Source organism: Oryzias latipes, chromosome 8 (genome assembly GCF_002234675.1).
Source record: "Oryzias latipes chromosome 8, ASM223467v1".
NCBI classification, from domain to species: Eukaryota; Metazoa; Chordata; class Actinopteri; order Beloniformes; family Adrianichthyidae; genus Oryzias; species Oryzias latipes.
In genome coordinates this window covers 5,932,696-5,952,392 of record NC_019866.2, presented here as the reverse complement: position 1 = coordinate 5,952,392, position 19,697 = coordinate 5,932,696, and the positions used below count along the sequence as shown (strand labels likewise).

Genomic DNA, 19,697 nt, shown 5'->3' with positions numbered 1-19,697 from the left:
ATGCATAAAGTAAAAATGCATTATTTATTATGTTATATATTATTGTGTTAAAACCAGAAAATACATTGCATATTCTACACAAATTAAATAGTATTATGTCGGTGTTAGAATTAGTGAATCTGAATCAAACATTTAGAAAAATACTACATGTTTACTTTTTTAGAATAGTTACTTCTTGTTTTTTCATTTTCTTTTTTATATTTTACAATTGTTCTTGTTTGTAAGGCTTGTAGGAACATTTGTGCTTGTGCCATTGCGTCTGGAGGAAACTTTTTACCGTCCCACATTAAGTTATAAAAAAACTGTTGCCTTCAAGGTCCTTCAGGGTTTCATAACAAAAGCTAGATAGAATTTATATGCTCGAAAATCCATTTAGACCAAAATTGGGATCGTTTCTTAGTTTTTAATTTAAAAAAAGCATTTTTAATGTATTTTTTTTACTTTATAAAACTTAAATCATCTTTTCAATTGTATTCCTGAATTCTTGCAGTCTAAAAATTCCGACCCTTTTCAAAGTCCGGGAATGCAGCAGCGTCGTTGTACCGGGAGGTCGTTCGTTTTCCGGCAGACAGCTAATGACACCTGACACGGTCTTCAGTTTGAATACCCAGAACGTCTAGGCATAGGATTTTATTTTTAAAAATGGTATAAGTATTCACAAAACTTTTAGGAACCTTGCGTATTTAAGGGATTTATTTATTTAGGTGATATGGTGTACCGGCACTAACTGCCTACTGTTCTACTAGCTAACGTAATACTATAACTGCAGCTAGCTTGTGTCTGTTAGCTAAACAAAACTTGTTTTTGTTTGTTTTTTCACTGTAGCTGATGTCGTTTTTTGTTGCAAGATTAGCAATACACAGAAAATCTACAATGTTCAAATTAAACAGAGCTGCAGTTGTTTTAAATGCGTTCATAAGTTCCCCTCTTGTGTTTTTTTTCTTTTCTGTTTAACTGCTAGTATTTCTTGACGGTGTTTTTGTCTGCACAGATCCCAGAGCTGTCCAACCCCTCGGTGTGTATGAAGGACCCCCAGAGGGTACAAGACATCCTGCACTCCATGGTGAAGGCTGGTTCCAACACCCTGCAGGTAGGCATCCCATTGACAGCCATCAGAAACATACTATTCCGTTAATTCAACGGAGCGGAACGTGAACGGGTTTGGTTCTTTTTCTTCAGGTGATTTCAGACTTCGACATGACCTTAACGAGGTTTTCACATAACGGTAAAAGGTGTCCCACCTGTCACAGTAAGTACACTGATCCACCCCTGACATGGGGGAACTCTAATGACATGAAACACAGAACAGAGCATGTTAAAGTTACGGTACTTTTGTCAAAAAACACAAATACAAAAACATTTACAAATGAAATTTGACCTGTCAATTGAATGACGTAATCAGTTGCCTGAACAAAACAGTGAACAAATATTTCTTTTGACGTTTTTCCTCCCTTTTTGATAAAGATATTCTTGACAACAGCAAAGTCATCTCTGCAGACTGCAAACAGCAGGTAAGAGCTATTCTTTTATCTATCTATCTATCTATCTATCTATCTATCTATCTATCTATCTATCTATCTATCTATCTATCTATCTATCTATCTATCTATCTATCTATCTATCTATCTATCTATCTATCTATCTATCAAAATTACTATGTTTATGTTCTAATGACGTATCACACAGTGAGGATTATGATTCGCTGACGGATACATTTATATATTTTTTATTTATCTTTGATGGCCCGCGATCTTCCGGTTCATCCTTCGATGTAATGAGCCCCCCTGATCTATTCTGATCTTAAAATGCAAAATGAAACATTAAATAAGAAAAAGCTGGTCTACAAATGTCTTACGGCTTTAGACAGTTTGTTTTGCTATTTGTTTCCAAACTTGGTCAATAAGAGCTCAGATAAGCAATAGAATACACTTCAATAAAGTTTACTGAACAACACTTTAATGGTGAACATCAGAGAAATGCCACACGGACAGTCTCAGGTTAGCTCACCTCACGCTGTGGTTCAGTGTTGCTTCTTTTTTAATGAAATCAGCTTATTTATGTTCTGCTCTCTCACTACTGTGCATATTAATTTAAACATTGTCATATGCCACATTGATTCATTTCTGTTCTATCGTTTATGAGATTCTGATTAAGTTTCAATTTTCCAACTTCCATCCAGTTCGCCTCTCTTTGGCAGTTTCCCTTAAATGCTGGTTATTTAACAAACATCATGGGGTTGTCTTGTGAACAGATTCACTTTAAAACCTTGTGGTTAGTTTCAGACAAGCCTGCATGGAGTCTGAGGTTTTGTCGCTCCTTTCATCCATAAAACATCTAACTGGTTATCTGATAAGCAGTAGAGGCAATATGAAAGTTTATTTCAATATATCATTTTTCTGAAAGCCGTTCTGTTAAATGTCAATGATTCAGCCTTCATTACCTGCCATGCTTAAGACTCTTCTGCCATCTAGTGGACAAAAGGAAGAATGCAGGCATTTTTATTTAATTGTTGGTATGAGATCTCCAATCCCAGTTCCCTCCACAAAGTGCTTCTCACTGGTGGACCATAAATGATCAAAGAGGGGTTGGAAGGAAAAACAGGCAGAAAACAGGCCATCCAGAACTAGATTAGACATTTCAGTTGTTGCTGTTGGAAGATGTTTACTAAATAAAATTTCAATTGTTAAGACTTGGAGTCTGGCACAATTTTTCATTGACTGTTAGTAAGATTGGACCTTGAGTCTGGAATAAAATTATATTTAAAAATCTAAAATGATATCTATCTATCCAAGAATGTCTGACATTTGATCTGAAATGTTATCTGAAAGTGTCTTGTGTGCAAATGTTTTTTTTTGTGTGTACCTGTTGGGGCTTTATTTATGTTTTTAGTAGAGTTTGCATTCAGAACACTGTCCTCTCTTGTTCAGCTGGATCATCTCCTGCATACCTACTATCCCATAGAGATCGACTCTTCTCGATCAGTGGAAGAAAAGCTGCCTTTAATGGTGGAATGGTGAGTATCTCTTACACGTCCTCTCAGAGCTCTGTCTTGTTTAAATCTTTTTTGCAAGAAAAAAAAAAGCGCGGCTTTTGTCCCTCACAGGTGGACCAAAGCTCACGATCTCCTGGTGGAGCAGAAGATCCGGAAAGACCTGCTCGCAGAGGCTGTGAGCGAGTCGGAAGTCATGCTGAGGTGAGTTCAGCCCGAGCATTGGTGGGATTATTTTGGGGGAGTGTTTGAATTCCGAGCGGCTGCTTTCGCAGGGAGGGCTTCCAGCTCTTCTTCGACCACCTGCATGAGCACAGCATCCCTCTGCTCATCTTCTCCGCTGGGATAGGAGACATCCTGGAAGAGGTGATTCGGCAGGCTGGAGTCTTCCACTCCAACGTCAACGTCTTCTCCAACTACATGGACTTTGATGAGTCAGTAAGTATCCACAGTTAATAGTTTCGTCGATTGAACCGCGACTTCAATAATAATTCGCCGTGCTCGTTCTGAACAGGGGGTGCTGAGGGCTTTCAAGGGTGAACTGATCCACATTTACAACAAAAGGGAAGGAGCTCTGCTCAACACGGGCCACTTCCAGGAGCTGCGGACGCGGCCCAACGTGCTGCTGATGGGAGACTCTCTCGGGGACCTATCCATGGCCGATGGAGTCCAGGACATGGAGAACATTCTCAAAATTGGATTTCTCAATGATAAGGTCAGTGGAGTTCCTGTCCCCCCGTGCTCTTCACGTTGTTCGTAAATCATCTCTCTTACTTTTGTCTCCTCAGGTGGAGGAGAGGAAGCAGTCGTATTTGGACTCGTATGATATTGTGTTGATAAAAGACGAAACCTTGGAAGTTCCCAACGCCGTCCTCATGCATCTAACCGGCAATAAATAAAGTGTAAAGCGTTTCCCATCCTTTGGACGCTCCAGAAACGTCTCAGTGGGCGACAGTCAGGATTGTCTTTTCCTCTGATAAAAACACCCCAACCTCTCAACAGGATCTCTGCACAACATGCCAACAAAGCACAAACGCCACATGTCAAGTGGCTCTGTGCTTACAGATGTTTTAACATCTCTTTTTCATAAAATGTTGTAAAAGTACAGAAAATAAGAAGTTATGTTTTTGTATAACATTTACCTTGACTCCTTCAGAGAAAATAAAGTCCATTTCTTTTAAAACAAAAGTAGTTTTTTTTTTTTAATCTTTTAATCCTTTTTTTTAAATCAATGAAATGCCCCATTGGTACTAAAGTAACCAAAAAACGTTGTGTATTAAAGTATAAAAGTTTATTTTATATCAAAGATATACAACTTGGGTTACATAAACCCAACTTTTAGAAAATTAAAAAAAATTTTAAAACACTTTCTTTAATTATTTCTTTACCATCTTCAATGTTTTATTCGTTTGATAATTGTTAAAAAAAAAAGGCACTGATTCAAATCATCAGTTAAATCTGAATAATTTTCGGTGATTTTTAGGTCCGTGAGAATTTAATCACTGACTTCCAACGTCCAAATGGTATCTGCCTCTAGATTCGTCTGAATCGCTTAAATAACTTCAGAAAACCTTTCTCCGTTGTTGCCGGGGCAACAGCATCTTCACATAGTGCAGTCCTTCACAACTCGTCTCGTGCCACCTGGTCCTCCACCTCTTTGACCATCAGCTCTTCTTCCACAATCTTTCCATCTTTATTCCGATCCTGGTTGTCAAACATGTCCTTTATGATGCTGCTGGCCTCCATGCCCGGCCGCAGGCGTCCTTTATCCTCCTGGACTTGACGATGGATGAATTCGGAGAACTAGGGGGGGAAAATAAAATATAGATTTACCTTTTTACAAAATAATAAATCTCATAAAACGCATTTTTATTAAAAGAGCCACTCTGATGAAAATTGGGTTTTTAATGTGCTGTTGTGGCATTTTTCTAAAAAATAGCTTATCTGGGACTTAGAAAATGTGCTGAGCAGGCCACAAGCGAAGAGGAGGGCGAGGCGGCTCCACTCTGATGATGCCAAAATATATCCCAGAAACCGACAGGTATTTTTTTATTTTGGCTCAGAACGTCATAAGTGAAAAGACCACTGGGACGCTTTTGAAAATAGATCCAAAGATGATCGAGTGGATCATTGAAGAAATCTTCCGGTTACCTAAAAACTGCCATTAACCATTTTAAACTATTAAAATATTAGTTTTCATGAATTTTTCTCATAAAAACAGATTTAAATACAATCTTGTTTACTAGATAAATAAAAACTCTGATGTAAGATAAAATGAAAGTTATTCCTAATTTGGAGAAGTGGGGTCTTCAAGAGCAAAGATGTAAAAGAAGAATAAGAAAATACATAAAATATCTATAATATTAATTATATTAGAAATTAAAATTAATATTCACACATCCTAACATAATTGTTTTTTAAATAATCCAATCCAATCCAATCCACTTTATTTATATAGCACATTTCTCAAACGAGCAGTTTCCAAAGTGCTGTACAGTGACCAAAAACCGGACAAAAGATTGTCAACAAAATAAAAACAAAGTACACCAGTAAAATGGATAAGATAAAATAAAAATAAAAACAAGGTAAAAACAAGATAAAAGCACAGATAAATACAGATAAAAAAAAAATACAGATAAAAACATGGATAAATACAGATAAAAACACAGAGGACCACACAACTCATGCGGTGTTAAAAGCTAGAGAGTAAAAATGTGTTTTAAGACGAGATTTAAAACACTCCACAGAGGGCGCTGTTCTGACATGCAATGGCAGAGCGTTCCACAGCTTAGGGCCGACAACAGAGAACGCTCTGTCTCCCCTAGTTTTGAGCCTCGTCATGGGCTCCACAAGCTGGAGCTGGCCCTCTGACCTCAGAGCACGTGCTGGTTTATAGATCTGAATGAGGTCAGAGATGTATTTTGGAGCCAGTCCATGTAAAGATTTAAAAACAAACAATACAATTTTAAAATTAATCCTAAAATTAACAGGAAGCCAGTGCAAAGACGCAAGAATGGGAGTGATGTGTTCATATTTTTTGGTTCCTGTTAAAAGTCGTGCAGCAGAGTTCTGGACTAACTGCAGTCGGGAAAGTGCCTTATGGGAAACCCCAGTGTAAAGTGCATTGCAGTAGTCCAGTCGTGAAGAGATAAAAGCATGCATGACCTGCTCAAAAATATTAAAAGATAAAAAGGGTTTAACTTTAGATAAAAGCCGCAAATGATAAAAACTTGATTTCAAAACGCCATTTATCTTTTTATCAAATTTAAAATCACTGTCCACAATGACGCCAAGGTTGGTGACTGTGGGCCTCACGTGATGCTGAACAGGCTCCAAGTCAAGATTGGCTTTGGGTCCAAATATTATGACCTCTGTTTTCTCCTCATTAAGTTTTAAAAAGTTCTGGGCCAACCAATCCTTGACGTCTCCCAGACAGTTAAGTAAGGGCGTCAGGGGGCTGCTTCCATTATTTTTAACAATGGGCATGTACAGTTGGCAGTCATCTGCATAAAAATGATATGACAAGCCATGTTTCTTAAAGATTTCAGCTAAAGGAAGCAGGTATAAAGAAAAGAGCACAGGTCCTAAAATTGAACCCTGGGGAACTCCAGAAAGTAATGGAGTAGAAGACGAAGTGGAGTCCTCCAGCCTAACCGTAAAGGACCGCCCTGACAGGTAAGATTTAAACCAGTTCAGGGCAGTCCCCCTAACACCCACACAATGTTCAAGGCGGTTTAAAAGAGTTGTGTGATCCACTGTGTCAAAAGCAGCAGTCAAGTCTAAAAGCACTAAAACAGCAGAATTACCAGAGTCTGTGGTCAAATAAAGATCATTAAAAACTTTCAAAAGAGCAGACTCTGTGCTATGAAATGCCTTGTAGCCTGACTGAAAAGTGTCCAAAATCCCACCATCATCCAAAAAAGGTTGCAGTTGTGCCATTACACACTTTTCCAGAATTTTAGACACCAATGGCAGCTTTGAAATCGGCCGATAGTTGGCCAAGCATGTTGGATCCAGACCCGGCTTTTTAAGTAGAGGCTCAACAACAGCTTCTTTGCAAAAAGTTGGGACAACACCTCATGACAGGCTGCTATTGATGATCTCTGTCACTGAAGTCCTGAGAGTGGCCCAAACCTGTTTAAAAAAGCGAGGTGGGACTGGATCCAGGGGAGAAGATGTTGCTTTTAACTTATTAACAATCCTAGTCAGTTCGGACCCTGACACCGACTTAAATTGGGAAAAACCAACAGAGTTCTGTACCAGAGCAGATTTTAAGAAGGAAGTGCATGAGGAAATATTTCCCCTAATAGCAGCTACCTTGTTGTTAAAAAAAATAATGATAAAAAATCCGCTTCAATTATCTTTTTATCTATTTTAAAAGCGTTCACAGTGGTCTTCTAAAAATAATGATGCCATTTTTGCCTCAAATCATAACGCCGTGTCATTTTCTAGGACATAGTTTCTGCAGAGCGGCAGTACTTTATGAGAAATTCACCTCTGAGTTGTGGGCGGCATGGAGCAACCCCGCCCCACTTCCCCCTCCTGTTGGTGAGAGCTCTCTATTTAAACACTCTCCTGCCAGCTTGTATCCCCTCACATCCCCAAGCCAGCGGTACTGGTGCAACAAAAATGGGGAGCAATGTTGGGGTTATCCAGCTGTCCAGTGTCGCGCCAGATGACAAAGACGCACATGAATCTGATTGGTCTGCAAGTGGATGGATCAGAATGGAGCAGAGCAGGGAGCTTGTGGCCCTAACATAGAAGCTTTTTTTAAATTGCATTCTTTTTTTTTTCCAATCTCCTTGTGGTTCACAACGATATGAATAAAGAAATACTCAGAAATGCAATTTTCAGCTTAATTTTCTTAATTAATGTCCTCCATCATCAGAAAAATGCCACAAAAAAAACCTGTTAAACATCATAAACACGATTTTCATCAGCTGTCAGATGTGGCTGTCTTTTTGCTTTACCTCTTCCAGAGGGACCTCCTTGTCCCCGTTCACATCCATGGCATCAAAGAGGGGGTCGGGTCCGTCTCCGAGCCACACAAACATGTATCCTTCAGGGACCCCCTTCTGCAGCTCCACCAGCTCCAGTTCAAACAGCAGCACAGCACTTCTGGGGACATCTCCAGCTGAAGGCGTCCCGTCAAAAAGGAGCCCAAACAGCACTTTAAACAGGACAGGAAAAAAAAGAACCACTTTCTGAATCTTAGCATTTTAAAAAGTCTGACCTCCATTTTCCCCGTGTGCCCAGTGGGGAGGAACGACCACCTCCCTCCTCTCGCCCACACACATCCCCCTCAGACCGTCCTCCAGACCGACGATGACCTTATTGGCTCCTAAAGTTGTGACTGAAGGCGAGTCATAGTGGTCCCTAAACAGAAACACAGCTAATTATCCCTTTAACGGCGTTCCAGCTCAGAGCAGCTCCTCAGCCGTTAGCCATGCCGGCACGCATGCTGCTGGTCAGTCCAAACCAGCCCAGTGAAACGTGTCAGACGGGCAGTGATTACATGCAGGAGGAGGGGCAGCGGGGCGGAGGCGCTCACGAGGAGTAGAGAAGAGTGCCGTCCATCAGGGAGCAGTTGTAGCGATACTTTATCAAGTCGTCAGCCTCACTGGTGGCGTTGCAATCCCGAGGCTTGTGGGTAATTCTGATCTGGACTGAATCTTTGGGGTTGTGAAAATCGATGACGTGGATGTGGAAGATGAGCACAGCCGAGCCGGGAATGAGGCCTCCTGAAACACCAACCACACTCAGAAAGGCCCACAGGGTGTCTCTGAGGTCCTCCTACATGCCCCGCATCAACCTCACCGACTCCCTTCTCTCCGTAGGCCAGATGAGGAGGAATTCCAATGCGCCTTTTTTCTCCCATGCACAGACCCTGCAGAGCTTTGTCCATGCCTTGGATCACGTGACCCATCCCGATGTAGGTGTTGTAGGTGCCGTTTCTCTGGTAGCTGTTAAGCGACACCGAGTTCAGATCAAAGACGTGCGGCTTTGGAATCTAAAATCGTCGGGCTGTACCTGGAATCGAACAGGGTCCCATCCTGGAAGGTGCCGTTGTAGTGGTAACGCACGTAATCTCCAACCACCGTTCTGCGAGTGCAGCCTTGAGGAACCTCCATCACCTCCACAGTCAGGTCATCTTTGGGGTTGAACAGGTCCACCATCAGGACCTCAAACACCAGTGTGGCTTGAGGGGGGATCTCTGCTCCTGTGGAGGTGAGCACAAAGAACTGCAAATTACAACTTTCCTGTACACCAATCCTCAAACATGAAGATTTGGAAGATTTCTGTGCTTTCCAAAGCACAGAAATGAGTGGAATAGCATCAACAATATAAAAACAAACAAATATTTGATAAATAATTATTTCTTTAAAGACCCACTCTAATGAAATTTGTGCTCTTTTGTTGTTGTTGGTGTTTTAAAAAAATTCTCGTGGCATTTTTCTCATTATGTAAGACATTTATACAGAAAATTATGCCGAAATTTGCATTTCTGAGTATTTCTTTATTCAAAATTGTTGTGAATTAAGAACAGACGCAAAAATGCTGTTGGAAAAAGCTTGTGGGTGTGGCGTAAAAGTTCCTCTGCGCTCCATTCTGATGCAACTACTTGCAGACCAATAGATCCATGTTTGCGTTTATTTGTCTAGTCTGAACTGGAATCTGGCTCAGAACTGTACGGCTGGATAGCTCCCATATTGCTCGCTCTTTTTGTTGTGCCGGTAATGTTAGGTTGGGATTGTGAGGGGCTGTAAGCTAGTGGGAGACAGTGTACACAAATGGATAATGGGAAGTAGGGGTGGGCTTTGGTTGATCAGAGCTGGTCTTTTAGCGTTTAGTTTTATTATGAAGGAAAGAAACCTATCTTATTTAAATTCATTGTAATAATGCTAATATAATACTGAAACTATTGAAATTGGACTCAACATGCAGAAAATGCATGCATTTGAGTGAATTTTCTGCTTTTATCTACTAAATTATCCAACAGAGACACAAAGACTTAAGCCTGAAACCTTTTTCTAGCAGCTTGTTGGTCTTATTAGGGGAGAGCACACACATCTATGTTGGATATTTCTATACCGTAGCCTTGTTCTCCATAAGCCAGGAAGGGTGGCACAATAATGACCCGCCTTTCTCCCACGCATGTTCCCAGAAGCCCCTCCTCAAGGCCTTTAATGAGATCGCCCTGTCCTAGGTATGTGTCGTAGGTTTCGTTACTCGAGTATCTGTGGGAGAAAGAACAGTTATTGATGGTTTTCTTTCAAACACAGGTGCGTTTGGGATGCAGCCTCACCTGGAGTCAAAAGCCTCATCCGTCAGCAGGGAGCCGTTATAGTGGTAACGGACGAAATCGGATGCTGAGGCGCCACGGCTGCATCCTGCTGGCTTGCTGAGCGTGCGGATCTGCACTTTGTCTTCTGGATTCCATATGTCCAGCAGGTGGACGTCGTACACCAGCACGCTGTCAGGAGGGATGACGCCACCTGTGGGATCAGCAGCATGGCGTTGGCACAAACAGGTGCAATCGACCTCAACCAGACCTGCTGCACAGACCTGCTCCAATGCTGCCATAGGCCAAGTGAGGCGGGACAGTGATCCTCCTGCGCTCGCTCACACACATGCCCAGAAGACCCCGGTCCATCCCAGTGATGAGTCGGCCCAGGCCCACCTGGCTGATGAAGGCTTTGCCTCGGTCATGACTGCACAGGTAAGAAGATGACACAAAGATCCTCAAGATCTGACGGCACCAATAGTGAAAATGTAACTTGTGGTTAACAGGACTACAGATGTAACAAAACCCATCCATGGAGAACAGCTGCAGAGCCAAAACTAAACAGCGCATGTGCGACACTGCAGCAGGACCAGCACCCGCCTCACCTGGAGTCAAACTGCTTCCCGTTCTCATAAAAGGTCCCGTTGAAGTGATACCGGACGAAGTCTTCTGTTTGCACCTCTCGAGGACAAACTCTGGGAATGTGGTACCGATCCACAACGATGTCCACCAGCGGGTTGGAGCTGATGCGGGTCACCGCGCAGACGAAGATGAGAAGCTCCAGAGGTTTGGTCGGATCCATTCGAGAAGCAAAGAACAGCAGAACCGCTGCCAGCGCGGCGATGTGGTTCCAGAGGAGCAGGGGAAGGAGAGCAGGCAGATGCAACAAGCTTAAACCGCTGTTCCTGTCAAGCTCACGGACAGCCGGTTTTAACTTCCGGCTTTAGTTTTCAAAATAAAAGTTAGATTTCTTTGTGTGTGTTAATAAAACTATAAATAAAGATGTACATATGATAATATTACCAAGTTACATTAATTCTAATATTGCACATTTTTTAATTAAAATGTTAAAAAAGTATAATTACTTGAAACAAGTTAAAATGGCAGGTCCTATAGAATAGAAAAGAATGGAATAGAATAAAATAATTATTGTCCAGTGTCTATGAGACGTAGAGTCTAATAGCTGACAGGAGTAAAGTTTAAAGTGTTACTGTCACTGCATGACGAAGCTCCTCAGTGCACCCATGGTCTCATGCAGAGGATGAGGATGAAGACGATTTTGTCCACAATAGATGAACTCCAACTTGAGTTGAAACCAGGATCTCTGGTGCCAACCTGCCCTCCATCCAGGACCGGATCTCCTTTAGAATAACAAAACAGGTGGGCCGCATGCTAGACCACTCTAACCCAGGATTTAACCTCTTCTCTACTCTCATTGTGGCCAAAGCAACAGCAGTTTTTCACACAGTGTACCTGCATGATAAACAAAACTAACACCCCAAATGCATTATTTTTCTGCAATTTACCTCCATATAGGGCTCTGACTTGTATGTATTTTGTATTATGCCTATATTTTGTCCTCAATCCCCCCCCCCCCCCCCCCGCTTCTTCTAAAATGTTTTTTTTTGGAGTAAACCACAATGTGCAAAAAGAAAAAGAGCAAACAAGTTTGTGTCTGTGTGCAGCAAATATAATTCTAAACTTACAAACCCAGCCGTTTTGGATTGTGCTTTTATAGTTCACGGAAAGTTGCTCTAACTCTCACTAACTTGACACAGCTGTTGGAAAATTGTTGTACTCCAGGGATGGGGGGGGGGGGCTCCTCCCACTACTTAGTGGAATTCTGCAAACGTGTAAAAACCAAAGCCTGACTCAGAGGGATGACCCTATACTTTTACCTCATAAAAAAACAGTCTTTTTTTTTTACTGAAGAAAGAATTCTGTGACAGTATCTGTCTGCCATAGAGGAACTTCTCTCTCCTAAGTTTTATACAAACATCAACAAATGTAAATAAATATAATTCAATTACTCACCAAAAATGTTTACCACATTGTTTTTGGGGTAAAACTGAATCTTATTTCCATAAAGTCCAAAAAGTGACATTCCTATCAAGTCAAGCAAAATCATCCCAGTTTATACCGGAAGTTCTAAACTTTACCTTCACAATAAATCAACTTCAAAGCTAGCACAGCTTCAGATATTCTGTAATTTAAGATGCGGGTAAAGCAATTTTAAAAATAAGGCTTGGGATTAATATAATAACTTGGATGTGAGGAATTAAAGTGCATATCGCTGAAAATACGTATGATTTGTAAGCATATTTCTCTGTAGAAGCCGCATTCAAGCTTTTTTATGCTTTTACTGTGAAAATTCGGGCCAGGTGTTTATGCTGTCAGCATCCATCCCACCGCGGGACTTTACAGCCTACGTGCAAGAAGACATGAGCAGTTGCTGGTAAAAAAGAGGGGGAAAGAGGAAGTCTCCAAGTCCAGTCCAAACCAGGACAGACTCCCGTCGGAGGAGGCGATGATGCTCCTGAGAAGCGTTTGCCTGGCGCTCCTCATCCCCGGCCTGGCGCAGGCTCAGTATGAGAAGTACAGCTTCAGGAGTTTCCCTCAGAAGGACATCATGCCGCTGGAGTCCGCGTACAACTACGCTCTGGAGCAGTACGCGGCGCAGAACTGGGCGGAGAGCGTCAAGTACCTGGAGCTCAGCTTGCGGCTCCACCGGCTGCTGCGGGACAGCGAGGCGTTCTGTGGCCGCAACTGCAGCTCCGTCAGCCGCGACAACGTCACCCTCTACCGGGACGTCACTCTCCGCGTCGCGCAGCACGTCCTGCTCAGAGCCGCGTGCCTCAAACGCTGCAAAGAAGAGTTCCCCGTCTTTAAATTGAAGTACCCGCGGAGGGATTTACTGCAAGCCTTTGAAGAAAGAATACCTTATCGGTATATTCAGTTTGCGTATTACCAGGTGAGATTTTCTTCTGCTAAATGTAGCAACACAATTATGCTCTTTAAATTCACATTAAAAGCTGAATTAAACTACACAAACAGAAACAAGTATCTATTTTTAAATATCTGTGAGGGCTATTGGTTGCAAATCCAGCGGACTAGGTTACCGCGTAACAACATTTGTAATAAAAACAACAAACTGTGGGAATCAGCTGTTGCAGATGAACTCAGTTCGGAGGAAACTTTAAGTTGAGGCGCATTTTTTTCGTACTTGTGTGTGTGAGCCCTCCTGCAGTGCACTTTTGAGCATGTGCCACGTCTCTTCCAGTGTTCCTTCAACAATCCCCTCATTCTTCTTCTCGCACAGAGCTGCACTGTGGCTCCTATAGCTTACAAGACCAAAATAAGCCATAAATCTTCACACATTGACTTAAATCAGCAACTGTTAGCTATGATTTCAGACTATAGATATACTTGTTTGAGTTAAACATCATTTAGTTGTATTACAACAAGATACAGATATCATTACAATGATATAAGTATAGTCTGCACTCAAAACAAGGTACTACATAGATATTATTTCTTTTAAGGTAGATTTTTTTTTTGCCTTTTTATGAAGCAAAAAATAATATATTTCTTAGATTTTAATATAAAATCAATTTCCCTATTGTTGGATCAAATTCTATTCTATTCTATTATTTGAGGCCCAAGTCTAGCCAGCCCCACTAACGGGTGCAGGTAGAGTATCAGGGGGGCAAATTTGGGGTGTGCTTATATGTGTTTGATTTGTGTTATAAGTTTTTTGTTTAAAACCCTTTCGTTAACACTACCGACTGAATCTACCGGGCTTTGGACAGGCACAAACAGGACACTGGTTTGTGGTTTGTGCCCTGATGAGGCTGCATTTATCTTTTCTTTTGTCTGCCTGTGTATTTGTCCATCTGTCGGTCCATCCTTACTTTTATTTGTCTTATTTCTGTTTGTTTATTTTGTGGGTGTTATTTTTGTGTGGAGGTTGTTATTTCTATTTCTATTTCTTTAGACAATTGTGAATTTTTGCAGGCCATCATGGGGGGCAGTCATGACTTTTAGGGGGTATCCCCCCTTTGCCCATATCCAGCCCTAATCTATTCTATTCTATTATATTCTATTCTACAAAATCTTGGAAGTTTTTTGAATTGTTCTTTCTGTCAAAAGTATTTTTGTAATTGAACCAATTAGGTTAGTATTGGAAATGAGTTGAATCTTAACTGAAACCAACAGCATTTAATGGAATTACTGCAAATGGCATCGTATCTAGAACCCCTGGGTTGAATGGATTTTTGTCAGTGATATCCAGCCCTGTTCTTCCACAGCTTAACAACGTGGAAAAAGCCATCGCTGCAGCTCACACCTTCCTGAAGAAGAACCCGAAAGATCCGTCTCTGACCAAAAACATGAACTACTACAAGACTTTGTTTGACGTAGAGGAATATTTCATCGACTCCGAGGAGCAGCCGTATGAGGTCGGTTCCTGCAGACGAGATCAAGAAAAGTTTTTGCGAATGTCTCACTTTATAAACAACTGATTGGATCTCTTCCCCGCCTAGAGCGTTTTCCTCAAGAGTGTGATGCTCTACAACAACGGAGACTACAGCAGCAGCGCCAGAAACATGGAGCAGGCCGTCACGCTGTATTTTGATAGTTACAGCATGTGCTTGGCGAGCTGTGAGAGCTCATACGAGATCACCGAGGTGAAGGACTTCTACCCCACACTAGCAGGTAAATGTACAGTCATAGTGGAGCTTCTTTGTGCATTTTTGACACAATAACTTCTTCTCCCCCCTGCCTTGCTCAGATCTTTTCTTGGATGTGCTGAAATGTAAGGTGAAATGTGAGGAGAACCTGATGCCCAACGTTGGAGGCTTCTTTGTGGAGAAATTTGTCGCCACAATGTACCACTACCTCCAGTTTTCCTATTATAAATGTATGAAATCCTACCAAAGAAGCATCTCCAAATTATGCTTGAAATTCTTTCCTGATTTGATTTTATTCTATGCTTTGCAGTAAACGATGTCAAAAATGCAGCTCCTTGCGCCGCCAGTTACATGCTGTTTGACCCCAGCGACCAGGTGATGCAGCAAAACGTGGCGTATTACCATTTCTACCACGAGCAGTGGGGCCTCAAAGACCAGGACTTCCAACCTCGGCCTGTAAGGAAACAAGCCCTGCTCCTGCAGGACTGCGGTCGCTCAACCAGAAAGTGTTCACAGTCTAAAGGCGATGGTTTCCTAAAGCCGTGTTGGCGTGAACATTATCACAGTCTGAGGGTGGTAATTAGGCAGACGCGTACAAAACTGCGTGGTGGAGCTGCGGCGGCAGCTTCAGAGTTTCAGTTAACTTCTCTCCTTTTCTAAAATAAATTCTGCTCCGCTGTAAAACATGAAAGCCTCTGAAACCGAGCGGGAAAAAGGGTAAACAAAAATAACCAGCGCTCCAAATGTGGAGCTCAGCGCCATAAAACTCTTGTTTTCCACGGCTGCTTGTGTCAACACATGCTTGTGTTTCTTTCCTTCTTCCAGGAGGCTCAGGAGTATTTTAACCAGACTGTCAAACAGAGAGAGATGCTGGATTTTGCACTGAACTACCTACAAACAGACGATGAGGTACGAGTCCACTGTGGAGATGTTTTTATAAACACAGTTTTCCTAAGCAAGCAGCATCTACCCCATAAAAGGTTTCAAACAGAAAAATAACTTCTTATTGCATATTTAGTCTTTGTAACACAGGAAAATGATGCTCCGCCTGTCCCTTTAAATGATTCAGATTTCCTCTACAGCTGCTCACCCACGACTCCGCTGTTACATGTAAAAAATATTTAAATCTGCCTTCGTCTCATCTGTACTCTGCTGTTGGAAAGCAGAATTACTCACCGCTCACTAAAAAAAATCCTTATGAACCACTCCGATCATCTTTTGATCTATTTTTGAAAGTGTTCCCAGTGGTCTTTGAATTATTATTTTGCCATTTTTAGCCCAAAAAAACGTGCATAATTTCTGCAGAGCAGCAGTAGTTCTATGAAATGATATTTGCCTCTGAGCCGTGGACGGGACCCTTGGTGGTCATTCCCCTCCCCGTTGCTGAGAGCTCTCGCTTTACACGCTCTGCCATGAGCTTACAGCCCCTCACACGCCCAGCCTAACATTACAGATGCAACAAAAATGGCGATCAATTATGGAGCAATCCAGCCGTACAGTTTTGAGCCATTTTCTTCAGACGAGGAAAATGAAAACTTTCATGGGTCTAGTCAACTGTGACCCATCCAAAGAATTTTCTATGTCATGATCAAGCTTTTATTATTGTTTGCTCCTGATTCACAACAATTTAAACAAAGAAAAACTCTGAATTACTCTCAATTTTCGGGGGGGAAAACTCACATTTATTGAAAAATAAAATTTGCGCTTGAAGGAGGTGGTTTTTGAGGCGTATCGTGATGGACATATTTCGCAAAACTGCAATGGAAACACTCTCTTCAGATTAACCCTTGTGCTATCTTAGATGACCCCACCCTTGCATTGACGTGTTCTCCCTACCATGACAAAGGTGGATAAAGGTGGAAAGATTTCATGTAATCCATGGACACCAGTGAAGATCACAAATCATTGAAGAAAAAAGGTTCAGAGCACTGTTTAGTGGGTCTAGATGACCCAACTCCCAACGTTAAAGTGCCTAGGATAGCACAAGGGTTACATGAGTCACGTGAGGAACAACTCTGGACAGGTAGTCAGTTTGTAGATAGCGATTGCAACGCGCTTCTTTGGTAGGAACTGGCTGCCTTGGGCACCGCACAGCGGGCGCCACAAGACCGCCGAATTGTTGGATCCTCTGTCAAATCACCAACATCCATTTCCCAAAATCGCTTCATATGTAGCCGCTCCCACGTGTAAGGAGCTCGCCGCTCCACGGCTGAAAAAGGACGCCGACGTCTATGAGACGTAGATGAGGATGAGCGCTAGTGGCGTGGCAGAAATTTGAATGTATCTGCTGCGAATGAAAGTGTCGTTTACATCCGTCGCCATGTTTCTGAATGTCTAACCCTGTGAGCTGGTTTGTGATTATTAGCATAATTAGGATTTAACGGAAACGGTGCAAATGCAAAATTGTGTCTTTTCAACATTTCTTGTACTTTGATCAAGTTTTTTGGAAAGGAAACACAGCTAATGATTTACTTTTCATGCTTCTCTTTCTGGATTTTCAGTCTCAGAAAAATCTCTAGTAACTTTAATCGGATCAAAAAAGTTCCGTCTTTTAGATCCTTGCAGCTCTTTTCAAAGCTAAAGTTGTATTTATGTGCAGATCGTAACATTTTTTAATACTAAAAAATGAAAACTTTGATGAAAAAACGAAATATCGGATTTCATAAAGGGCGCTTGAATATGCAGAGGGAAGGACCCTACTGCAGGTAAATGTTGAGCGGATCGGTGCAATACATTTTCCATCCGTCTCTTCCCTGAATAAAAGCTAGTTCCTGACGCAGAGGGACCTCCAGATTGTGGTTCCTGTTTAGATGGATTTGAAAAAACACCAAAACAGAGGAAGAAAGTCGGGGGGGTTCCTTTCCGGCAGCAGTGTGTGGTATGTGGCTGGGAGGTGTTGGCCGCTGAGGCTCCACCACATCCATTCAGCTCAGGTCAGCCCCTCCCTGCTCTGACTGCACAGATTTTAGAGGGGGGAGGAGGACTGGGAAGTTCAGACTGAATTACAGGGTGCACGCATTACAGATTTACAAAGAGAAAAAAACACATATGAAGAATAAAAAACAATAAACTCCATCTTAAATCTATACTTTCTTTACATTTTAGGACGTGGTTAGTCCAGAAGACATGGTGTCCACCAGGTCAGAACATTCTGATGTTGAATTTGAGGGGATTGGAGATTATGAGGAGTCTTTCCTGGCTGACTGGTGGCAGGAACCCAACAGTAAGTTCGACACAGGGGAGGTTTTGGACTGACATCTGCCCCCTCCCAGAGCAGAGAGCGTCCTCCTCACAGCCTACATACCAAAGACGTTCTGCAAACAGACTTCTACCGAGTTAAAGCCACAAATGACCCCCGCTGTCATTAGCTGAAGACTAACTCAAACCAGCATGTTGATCAAAATGTACGATTGACGTATTTCCTCTTGGCTGACATCAGCCCATTTTTTTTAAATGATGTTTTTGAATTATCTGCCACACATTAAATACTTTTTTTTACAGTTTGTACTTGCAGGTTTTATTTAATGAAAGCAAAGTGCCTTTTTTCTGTGATTTAAGAAGTTCAACGTGTAGCTTTTTTTATGCTAAATAAATTTCCAACCTGTGTTTGGTTGTCATTCTAAGATGCTCCCAATTAAAATGTCGTTTAAAAAAACTTTATATGTTTTCCATTATCAAATGTGCACTTTTAAAAAATATAAATTTCTATTTCTAATTGATGAAGCGTATTTGATGCTTGGCAAATGTGTGTTCATCTTGTCTCAGTCATGGCAATATGTGTGTGTCACGTAGCTGGACTCTGATGCCCAGCTGGCATCTGGTCTACAAGAATGGTCACAAAGGGACTTAGCAAAGTCTAGCAAGACTTCCTGAAAGAAAAACTGGGTGGATGTCAGTGTAACCCATTAAAGTCCCCTCTCCGATCATCTTTTCAGCTATTTTCAAAGCGTTCCCAGTGTTTGTTTGTTTTTAAATTTATTGCTGTTTTTAGCCAAAATCAAAAACCTGTGAGGAAAAATACAGCCTCTCTGGGAGGATCTTTTTAAACCGAATCACGTTTGTGATCTTGGTGGATCATTTTTTTAATTGATAGTTTTACTTTTTACAAGTTTTGATTAACTTTAAAACACAAGTTCTCTTTTTTGTAATTTGATCCTCACTTGTCTCTGTTTAAGATAAAAAAAACTTATAATTTAATGATTTAAAATATCATTCTTCTTGTAACTTGTTACATACTTTTAATTTAGGATTTAGGATTTTAATTTAGGATATTTTTTTAAATCCTCTTTTACAGCTCAAAGTAAAAAAGCATACAACATCACAAATCAAAAAACATTAGAATGCATAAATAGTGGTTTCATGTTTTTCTATTTATTTTCCATTCATTTCAGTTCATTCTACAAGCATCAATTCATTCTGTTTTTTCAAATTAAAAAACGTGGTGTCTAAAAATAAGGGGTCAGATGCATCTCACGTTGTGTTTCCCACCCCTATTTATGTTTTAATTTCTTTTAAAGAGCTTAAGTTATAAACAGACTTAAATCAAGTTAAAGACCCAAGAAAAGAAGCTCAGTTATTCTGGATTTAAGAATCTGCAGCAGCATGGGTTTGATCTGCACTCAGTTTAAAACAGATTTTTGGGGTCGTTGTGGAGGACTTTGCTCCCAGCTTTGGACAAATGTCAAAAAGATCTTGTTTCTGAGGGTGACTGGCTCTGCTGCTGATGCACGGCAGA

General features: G+C 41.4%; 3 protein-coding genes across 4 annotated transcripts; 2 read left to right on the top strand and 1 right to left on the bottom strand.

Moving 5' to 3' along the window:
• The first annotated feature begins 509 nt into the window (after positions 1 to 509).
• LOC101161059 (cytosolic 5'-nucleotidase 3) lies at positions 510 to 4,177 on the top strand. Its single transcript, XM_004071284.3, has 9 exons — positions 510 to 645; positions 992 to 1,090; positions 1,180 to 1,249; positions 1,465 to 1,511; positions 2,928 to 3,013; positions 3,104 to 3,193; positions 3,265 to 3,427; positions 3,504 to 3,704; positions 3,778 to 4,177. The coding sequence occupies exons 1-9, from the start codon at positions 643 to 645 to the stop codon at positions 3,886 to 3,888; spliced, it is 870 nt and encodes a 289-aa protein (XP_004071332.1). The 5' UTR covers positions 510 to 642; the 3' UTR covers positions 3,889 to 4,177.
• Positions 4,178 to 4,265: 88 nt separating this feature from the next.
• On the bottom strand, positions 4,266 to 11,277 carry fkbp10 (FK506 binding protein 10). 2 transcript variants are annotated; one of them, XM_023957424.1, is made up of 10 exons: positions 10,880 to 11,277; positions 10,556 to 10,701; positions 10,296 to 10,485; positions 10,082 to 10,227; positions 9,020 to 9,209; positions 8,807 to 8,952; positions 8,541 to 8,727; positions 8,223 to 8,365; positions 7,960 to 8,123; positions 4,266 to 4,792 (listed from the first exon to the last, which is right to left on the bottom strand). In XM_023957424.1, exons 1-10 carry the CDS (start codon positions 11,074 to 11,076, stop codon positions 4,610 to 4,612), a joined length of 1,692 nt encoding a protein of 563 aa, XP_023813192.1. In that variant the 5' UTR covers positions 11,077 to 11,277; the 3' UTR covers positions 4,266 to 4,609. The 2 variants fall into 2 exon arrangements, with proteins under 2 accessions (XP_023813192.1, XP_023813191.1); XM_023957423.1 differs by having other exon boundaries at positions 8,541 to 8,730; positions 10,880 to 11,265.
• An 887-nt stretch (positions 11,278 to 12,164) lies between these two features.
• On the top strand, positions 12,165 to 18,568 carry p3h4 (prolyl 3-hydroxylase family member 4 (non-enzymatic)). Its single transcript, XM_004071283.4, has 7 exons — positions 12,165 to 13,245; positions 14,582 to 14,731; positions 14,816 to 14,987; positions 15,064 to 15,192; positions 15,273 to 15,418; positions 15,788 to 15,871; positions 18,068 to 18,568. The coding sequence occupies exons 1-7, from the start codon at positions 12,802 to 12,804 to the stop codon at positions 18,215 to 18,217; spliced, it is 1,275 nt and encodes a 424-aa protein (XP_004071331.1). The 5' UTR covers positions 12,165 to 12,801; the 3' UTR covers positions 18,218 to 18,568.
• Positions 18,569 to 19,697: the final 1,129 nt, after the last annotated feature.